Here is a 9,766-nt window from a genome sequence, read left to right on the forward strand (position 1 = left end):
CCAAAGAAGTACGGGCATCTTCTTCCCGTCAGGTGAATTCCAGATTGTGTCCACCCAATCCTGGCCTTTGTTGGACACCTTCCCCTATGACTGTGGCCTTCTTGATGTCGTAAACCATAATCTTGGACACCTTAAAAATCTTTATGATGTCTGGAATGGCCACATCCACGTTTAACGATGGGTGAGCAGTTGCAAAAAAGGCAGAGTGTCGGATTTGTTAAAGACTCCGGAAAAACAAACCCGCCAAAACAAAGCTGAGACTCAGCTGATTATTTTGGAACTTGATTATAATGTCTCTTAAACATCAAATTTAGTCATGACACGCATCTAAAAAAATTCCGGGTTTTGCTTCCGCACCCTGTAAACTTTGGATTTTACATTCCATTCGTCATCCATGCATAATGCACTATCTTTCAACGCAGTGATTTCCTTTCCAAATCGAAGTTGTCGATATCATGTAATGTTACCCATAAATGTGTATAGTAGTTTCAGAGAATATCTTTTAAAAGGCAAAAAGACCGAGATTCAGCCCATGGCGAACCAACCAATTCATCGTACTGATACGGTTCAATTTTTTTTCTAGAAGATGACTAATACAAATGAAACAAATTATTAGGTGGAATTTGGAGCTTGGGTTTTGATGGAATGTTGCTCTCTTTTCACAATTCGGTGCGTGTTTTTGATCGCGGTAACAACCAAACAACGATTAGTCGCGATTGTTCCAATTTTGGAAATCCCAACCTCCAGACCTCCAGACCTCAAGATTTTCGTTTTCATTTTGAAGACTGGGCATGCTTGAGTCGGGTTAGAGATGAGGTTATTGGAGTTTTGAAAAAAAAAGTATGAATTTCAACTTTTTGCTTTCCCATCCTCTACGTATCCAAGCTTTAGGATATTTAACCATATGTTTACATTTCAATCGTAAGACAGAGTCCATAAATCAAAATCAAGATCGATTTCAAATCCACCGTCCTCAATTTGTATCAGTTTATCGCCCCATTGGACTTGAGTAAAATCATTATCATAACGAGGAAAGGGCTCGGTCGGAATACGCCATCCATCCACCGTCAATGACGAGTTCCAACCCAGCTCCATAACCCTTCCGTCTCCTCGAGTATAAGTCACTTCAATATTGGCTCTCTTATCATGACGGCATTGGATCATTTCCAAATTTGAGGCCAAGTTGGCCAAATCATACCCCAAGAGCTCCTGTATTTGGATGTTGCCCAAAGAGGCGGGGATAGAGCTCAAACCTCTCGCACAGGTTTGGTCAGTGTTTCTGAAATAGAAATATCAATCTGAAGTAATATTATTATTTTATGCTTCACACAAAGACCAACATTTTGCATATTACCCTTTACCTGACGACTAAATTTAAGCAGAACTTTTGGTCCATCACATTTCTTCTTAATTTCTATCTATCTCCAAACCACCAAGAAAACGTGCTTCGACTCACATTTATTTTTATCATAGACACTTTAAACACACGTAGTAACTTGACAGTAGGGACAATTGGTGAAAATAGCGATTGGTTTGGTTAATACCATTCAATGCTAGTTTCTTCTACTATTAGAAAAAAACTGAATACATGATTTTCAACAAAAGAAGTGTTATTTTTATTTTAGAAATCAAACCCCTAGTACTAAGCGTTGAAATTGAATTTACAGTTTCTCAATCTCTCGTCTTTCTAAATCAAAAAGGACGAAACTCGTTGCAAGATTGAACTAAATTTGAGATACCACAAACGGGAACATTGAGTACTAATTTACAAAACGCATTACTAATCAAACTAATGAGGTCTTCTACTTTTCACGATATTCACAAATGGTCAAGATTTCAAATTTTCTGGTCAAGAACCTAGAAAGAATCGACTCTTGAGTGGCTGAGGTTAAGATGGCCTTGAATGGAATGAAATTCCGCTCAATGACCTTCGGGTCAGCTCCATAGAATACTCCACTCGTAGATAATGGAGGGAAAGATACTGAGCAGGTTTCATCCATGAAAGATTTAGGTGTGGTCCTCCAAAATAATGGAAGCTTTGATGAGCATATCCAGTCGAATGTAGGAAAAGCTTTTCAAACTGTGGTTGGATATGTCGCACGTTTTGTCGCACATCTTGAATATGCTCCACCTATTTGGGCTCCAATGAGTTCAGCTGGTTTGCAAAAGGGCGAACAAGTACAAAGGTGTTTCGTATTGGGAGAGACTAGAGCTCTAGGAGCGACTAAAAAAGTTGGAACTGTACAGTGTTCAGAAAAGATTTTATGTAGGGTTAATTCTAGTGACCGTAGAGGCTTAACGTGCGTTTNGTGGCTGAGGTTAAGATGGCCTTGAATGGAATGAAATTCCGCTCAATGACCTTCGGGTCAGCTCCATAGAATACTCCACTCGTAGATAATGGAGGAAAGATACTGAGCAGGTTTCATCCATGAAAGATTTAGGTGTGGTCCTCCAAAATAATGGAAGCTTTGACGAGCATATCCAGTCGAATGTAGGAAAAGCTTTTCAAACTGTGATTGGATATGTCGCACGTTTTGTCGCTCATCTTGAATATGCTCCACCTATTTGGGCTCCAATGAGTTCAGCTGTGTTCGATTGTCATGAGCCGGTGGATGACTAGTTGTTTATTGACTTGAGTTGTAGGTATATATACACAGAAGAGAGATGAATCACCGAGAGCAAGCATTGAAGGAAAAGAGCAGATTGACTAGATGAGACAAGAACATTACAAGCTGGTTTGCAAAGGTGCGAACAAGTACAAAGGTGTTTCGTATTGGGAGAGACTAGAGCTCTAGGAGAGACTTAAAAAGTTGGAACTGTACAGTGTTCAGAGAAGATTTTATGTAGGGTTAATTCTAGTGACCGTAGAGGCTTAACGTGCGTTTTTGAGAGGATCTACAAGCCCTCCAGAATCCCACTTAGTTTGAGCAATGCAGTCCAACTTATTTCTTTCTCGGGCTCCTTCATTGTTCAATTTGCTCCCTTCAAATACTCGTAGGGAATTTCTAGAAGGTGTTGATCCGGTAGCAACTTTTAAGTCAGATATCGATAAGTTTTTGTTAAGTATCCGAGATCAAGTCTACATTCAATGGCTAGCCAGACCCGCCAATTCCAATTCATTGGTTGATCAGATATGATATGAATATATGATCAATCAGAATTAATAAGGGTTCATCTTGACCTGCTGGTGGTTCCATTCTCAGTTTGAGTAGGGAAGTTCGCAAAAAAAAATGCAAACAAATCATTGAACAATCGGCCAAACTGCGCCAATTTTGCAAAAGGTTAACTCACAATTTCTTAGAAATCACACTGTGCCGCTTTAAATGTAATGGATGTAGTTTAGTATAATGACAGGTTGCATCTTCTTAAAATTGTAGACCCCTTGCTACCAAGCAAAAAATTCATTCTGTCTATACCTTCCTCATAACAATGTTTTCGACTTAGATTGTCCCTCCAAAAAATCATTTTACCCTCTTTGTCAATGACATTCGCTCAAGTCTATGAAATGTGAATAAAGCCCAAAAAAGCTTTCTACTATCATGATATCACCTTTGCCCTCCTTCTACATGATGGGATCATAGATTCATGATCTTATCAATCTGTCATTCTATTTTAGGTTACCTAAATGGGTCGCAAATCGTTGTCGTACAATTCAAGAAATCCGTGATGCTCGACAAACAACCGTTGTCCACTAAACATTCGATGAGACTATCATCGTAGTAAAAAGAGGCCTCAACCTGTAACCGAAAATGCTCATAACCAAATTGAAAAGCATAGCAAAAAGTATTTTAAGTGAGGTTTTACCGTGGACGCTTTCAGTTTATATTTGAAGTCGTCAAATGAGTTGTTCATAGCTTTGCTTCCAACTTCGCAAATCCACACGTTTTGAATACCAGGGGCCACCAAATCTCGATATTCTTCACACTCCCCAGGGGACCTAAATTTTGCCTCATTATACGAATAAAGACCAACTGCAATGAAAACGTCGTAAGATAATTTTAAGGTGTTTCATGAGACTGCGATCAAATAAACGTACTGTACGGTAAATACTATTTCACTTATTTTACCGTATGAATCTCCTTGGCGTCCATAAATCCATCCACCTCCCTGAAGGTTATCTTCAATCTCGTCAAAGCCGGATGCAAACATATGACCATGAGTTGCTTCCAACCCAAATGCTTTAATTAGGAGGCAAATAGATACTACTATTTCGAGCTAACTTCAAGTGGCTTGTGTGAACTTAATACCTAATGTTGTCAAGACCTCTGGATTGTGCAAAGAGATCAAGGTGGTTCCAAACTGAGCCACTTACGGAAGGATCCCACCCACCCAATATTTTGAGTTGTGGTCCTGGAAACAAAGTCATATTTTAATCCACCATCTTACCCTCCGATGGCGTTTCAATCTATGCTAAAGCTTACGTCACTGGACTTTTGACCGATGGCTTGATGACTAAAGATGGTGCCATTCCTGGCCAAGTCCAACGTCGCTTGCCAAGGATGTTGTTGTCCTGCCATGAAACCCTCTGAAAATAAGCGTTTCGTATCACCGAGAAGTGATGGCCAAACTCAGTATTTGACGTACTGTTATAATCTTGAACGGAGCTCATCATGAAATCGGGGGTTCGGTAGGTGTACATGTTAACATTGCCTAACACACTGCCGGAGCCCAAGGGCGCGCCCACTTCGGCGGCATAATCAATTATATAAGGATCCAAGTCCCACAATGGTTTGAATAGACCCACTGTTTCCCATGTTTCGGATCTATTCCACAAGTTGTAGCTATCACCCACAACGAACATGCAGCGTGCTGTCTCCCGAGAAAAATAGGCACCATCACCAAACCAAAAGATGCAATCCTCAGGATCCTCCACACCAATGCCCTCAATTTCACCTTCACTTGAATGGAGACCAAACTGTTCTTTCAATACAAAATCCCCATGGTCAATGTCCTGAGCAATCTAAACAAAAAAATGGCAAAATTTGCTTATTTTCATATAAATGGATTGATATAATCAGTGGAATTCGCATTCGCCATCATCAAGCATTCGAGCGATAAGCTTACTTGTAAGAGAGCTGTTGGTGTTCGATAGCCAAACAAATGGTTCAAAGCATAAAGGTCAGACTGTCGTGATCGATCACAGACCGTCTCCAATCCTTTCAAAATGCACAGGTGGTTGTATGGCCTTTGAATGATCTTGCCTTCAGTATATGCACGACCACGACCGGTCGTGATGCTGAAATGATTAGAAACTTTTCATTGGTTCCCTTATATTCGAGAGGAATGTTCAGTGTGGCTTGAATTAAGAAGATGATTCAATTTCAGATAATGACGGTCAATTTGGAGATTTGTGCAGAGGATCGACAACGCAATTGATGGCCGTGAGTGGGAATTTTAAACCGAAAGGGCAATGAACTGGCATTCTCAATGAAAGCCATGTCTTTCGCAATATGTTTGAATGAAAAATGTCATCAACTATGGATTTTATATTATTTGGTCCATCCATTGATCACTTCGATAATGTTCGAGCCCAGAGGCCATCTTTTAAAGCAAAGGAGTGAATCCTAGCTCGAGAAAAGGTCGCACTAGGATACATACACTTGGATTTATTTTCTCGATCAACGATTTACTCCTTGGCTTTTGTAAAAACTGGGCTCAAGGCTTTATTAGGCCCTTGTTTTAACATACGATGTACTGAGAAAGTTTGATGTACCGCTATTAGTTTACTCGTACCCTCTCAAATTCACAGAGCCCATTGACTCGTTATAAGTAGACTCTGACAAAATATGTCGTTTTCACGTCGAGCATAAATTGCAGAAGTTTGACGGTTCGGATGTGCGAATGAGTTGGACCTCAGCAATGGGAAGAAAACTGGTTCGTGTAACCCTCTGAAATTTCTCCTGTACAAACGAACAACGCTTTTTTGTCAGAGTCTAGACAAGTGTCATTGGTCAACTTCCAGCTAGCCAAGGTTGTACCAGAATCGATGGTAATGTTCATTTTTTGTCAATATATGTGTGTTGTTTACTAATTACGGAACAAAGGAAAACGAAGCATTAGCATGGCAAATATGCGGTACCAAATAAACAATTAAACCTTTTTAAATTTTGGTAAGAAAGGCAACAAACGTATTCTCACGTTCTTTTGAAAGTCACCAAAAGAATAGTGGCTTGGAGAAATAAATTGATCCTGAAGGCTTGCAATTGGTTATGTTGCGAGTTCAGCACAATCAAAGATATCTTTCTTCATTTAATAAAGGTGTCCGTGTGCGGGATTAAAATGTAATCTAACCTCGTTTTGGAAGACCCAACTTGGGTCATTAACTACTCAGTTCCATCCTCGTCGTTCTATACTTCCGCGTGATGAGACACAAAAATTTATCTAGTGTCATTAGAAAGCAACAAGCCTATGCAGTTCATTCTAAAAAGATTGAAGATTCTATGGATATCATTGCATATGCACAAATTCATCATGTTAACCAAACAAAACACATTTTAAGCACTAACAAAAGTGATCAATATTTATGAAACAAAATGGGAATAACAGTTACATGCCTATCTTTAAGACAATTTTAAACAACAATTAATTACATCTACTCAAGTCAAATTGCATATAATGTTATCAGTACCTTATCTTATTAGGTTGAAAATCTTATTTTATTATTGATAAATACATGGCAGGTAGTAATTATATTGTTTTGCATAACCATATTTGTCAAATGCGTTGGCAGATTGTTAAATTTTTCTAATATTTGTCGACTGTATATTCGAGTTTTACGGTTTTTATTTACGCTCACATTTGGTTTAGCAATTTGTTGCATGGGTGTTAATGCTTGATATAATATTTAATTTCTTAGTTATTACTTATACCCTTTTCACATTCTAGGGCAATATGATGTGTCAATCCTGGTTTAATTAACATTAATTAGGTGCACTTTTTGATCAAGAATGATATTAATTGGCATTAATGACCCAGCTTGGGTCTTCCAAACGTGATGTGTAAATACGTTTCAGTCCCGCACATGGATACCTTTGCTAAATGAAGATAGATATCGTTGATTGTGCTGAACTCGCAACATTCACCATGGTAGGCACTCAGGATCAATCTATCTCTCCAAGTCAGTGTTCCGTTGGTGACTTTCGCGGGAACGTTGGAGTACATTGGTTGCCTTTCTTAACAGAATCTAGAAAAGTATGGTCTTCTATTTGGCATGGCATATTTGCCATGCCAATGCTTCGTTTTCCATTGTTCCGTAATTAGCTAACAAATATACATTTATTGCTAAAAAACATCATTTTTGGGCTCACCCCAGTTGTATCAATTTTTGTTCAACATTGGCTACCTGTCACTTGACCAATGAAAGTGTTCAAACAAACCATGGATACTATGGCCCTTGGGTTATTCAAGCATTGCATATATACTATTGTATTATCGAACCCAATTTAAATGCAATTCAAACCCCAAACAAGTTATGAAATGCAATAGAAAATATATACTTTCATAGGCGTATAATTCAAACCCCAAACAAGTTATGAAATGCAATAGAAAATATATACTTTCATAGGCGTATGGTAAGAGCCAAGAAAGACTGGTTGGATCAGCAAATATTTTCCATTTTGTGCATTTTTACCAAACACTCGCCTTCATACTCTTCCTATGGTTTTAAGAATCCATCAGACTGATACTTATTTATCACCAGGTTATCACTCCTCACAACCTTACCTATCTTGCCGACTGCCTAGAATGTGATCAAACTCTTGAATGATTTGAATCATTTGAGCTTTGGTCCGGACGTCCTCATCTGGTGCCAAACCACTCAACGATAGCAATGCCACGTAAGCAATCGGTCCATAGGTATCAGAATTGAACTCCGAGAACCCAAACCTAACAAATGGCTGCCAAAGTGAATGGAATATCAATCAAAATTGCAAAATCATCTCATACCTGGATCTGTAATCTAGCCATTCCAAAACCTTGGCCTTTCCTCGTTGTTTCAATTGTGAACCCTTCATTCCGGATGGAACAAAGATCTTGTCACTTAATTCCGGGTTCGTTTCGAATGCATGGCCAATGAGATATTGAGCGGCTTTCCAACCGATTTGGTGGTTCTCGCTCCAAAATTGCATTGGTCCTAGATCGCCCTCGTCAGAGAGCCAAAAGGGCACGTGGGTCAGCCCATAAACAATCTGTTCCCGTAATGAGCCGACATCTAGGAATGGATGATCGTAGAACTGGTTCATGAGCCACGAAAGAGCGGCCATGTTGAAATCAATTCCATCGGGTCTCTCAATCAAATCCAAAATTTGGTCGGATAAGATCTCAGGACAAAAAAGTTCGGAATTGGAGGTTTGCATTCTTAACAATTGTTGTTCAATCCCGCAGCCTTCTGTTTGGACAACGTTGTCCACGTAAGAACGAATTCGGGCGTCCAACTCATCTTGCAAATCTAGGACCAGAGGTTTGGATCAAACTCTGCTATTCCTAAATGGTTGATCTGGTTCCAATTTTGATTCTTACCTGCTGCACAAATGTGTGCCAAAATTGGGACACCAACAAAAATCAAGGTACCCAGCTTCATTTTCCTCGCACGATAAGAGAAATCAAGACAGTGTGCAATTCACAGTTCATGTTTATTTACAACGTAATATCTGATAATCAAAAATGATGATATGTCAATAGATTCAACTCTGACCATAACAATTTACTTGATAAGTTGAAAAGAGCGATATATTGGCGTTTTTAGATATGTATTGTGCATGTAGCGTCAAACTAGGCTTTGTGCAAAACATTAAAATATTTTTATGATATTTGTTATTACTATCATTTTACTGTACGTACGGTGTAGGTATCAGTAGCTCTGAGTTTTGTTGCTTTAAGGTAGGCATTTCCCCAAAAGTATGGGAAGCTTTGAGTTTCAGCTTTTCAACGTTTCATGGTTGGACATGTTGAGCCCCTGCTTGTTAAGAAATCCGCCAGTTGTAAAAGATTTCTACATAAGCGCAGATTCAATTGTACAACAAATAAGTCAGATTGCGATAACTCGCCAACAACTATTGAAATCGTTCAAGGCGATGGTGAGTGGCTGAAATTGTTTCTAAAGAAACAGGATTCAGGGTATCTTGTTCGTCTTCTTTTGGCCATTATTATGAAAGAGGGTTTTTTATGTTGATCTAATCACTGGGTATCGACCATTTTAGAACTCAGAGCATTTCGGTTACCAAGTTTTTTCAAAGGAATCAGGAATTGAGAGGCTTAAATTTCTATTAACAAATCATATTCGTTGTTATAACACAATTTCGTTTATGATGCGATTTAAGACATGAGCTTTCAATCTAAATTCAATCTGAATTGATTTTCTACGATTTCTCCTCTGTCTATCTGCCATTTTCTTGACCCTACCATTTAACAAACTTTATTTACCATTTAGGATCGGGATGAAATGCCAATGTAATTGACATTCTATCTAATTTATTGTGTGTTTGTGGTCTTACAATTATTTAGCAGAAATCTACACCCTAATTATGATAAGACTTCTTCATGTTTATTTTATAAAAGAAGCAAAAAATAGTACACACGACATTTTTTTCCGACCGCAGTCAAAACCATCTCCCATCTATCATGGGATATGTTATTGATAAAGGAGGAAACAATCAACAACTGCTCACTTATGCACGATTCAAAACCGAGTAGGAAGATTTTGTGACCACAAAATCAAACGGAAATAACAGGGGTTCCACCCAACCAACTGGAATACTTATTCTTAACA

General features: G+C 38.7%; 1 protein-coding gene and 1 non-coding gene across 2 annotated transcripts; one reads left to right on the forward strand and one right to left on the reverse strand.

The window, feature by feature from the left end:
* Positions 1-893: 893 nt before the first annotated feature.
* Positions 894-8,638, reverse strand: LOC131886016 (uncharacterized). The gene is given in 11 exon segments (XM_059234222.1): positions 894-1,279; positions 3,622-3,737; positions 3,805-3,971; positions 4,068-4,178; positions 4,248-4,350; positions 4,422-4,525; positions 4,585-4,960; positions 5,065-5,236; positions 7,723-7,884; positions 7,945-8,446; positions 8,518-8,638. Coding segments are annotated over 11 exon segments (2,238 nt in total). The 5' UTR covers positions 8,579-8,638; the 3' UTR covers positions 894-915.
* Positions 6,210-6,319, forward strand: LOC131887519 (U5 spliceosomal RNA). Its single transcript, XR_009374042.1, has one exon. It is a non-coding gene; the product is annotated as a U5 spliceosomal RNA (small nuclear RNA).
* Positions 8,639-9,766: the final 1,128 nt, after the last annotated feature.

This window comes from Tigriopus californicus, chromosome 9 (genome assembly GCF_007210705.1).
Source record: "Tigriopus californicus strain San Diego chromosome 9, Tcal_SD_v2.1, whole genome shotgun sequence".
Lineage (NCBI taxonomy): Eukaryota > Metazoa > Arthropoda > Copepoda > Harpacticoida > Harpacticidae > Tigriopus > Tigriopus californicus.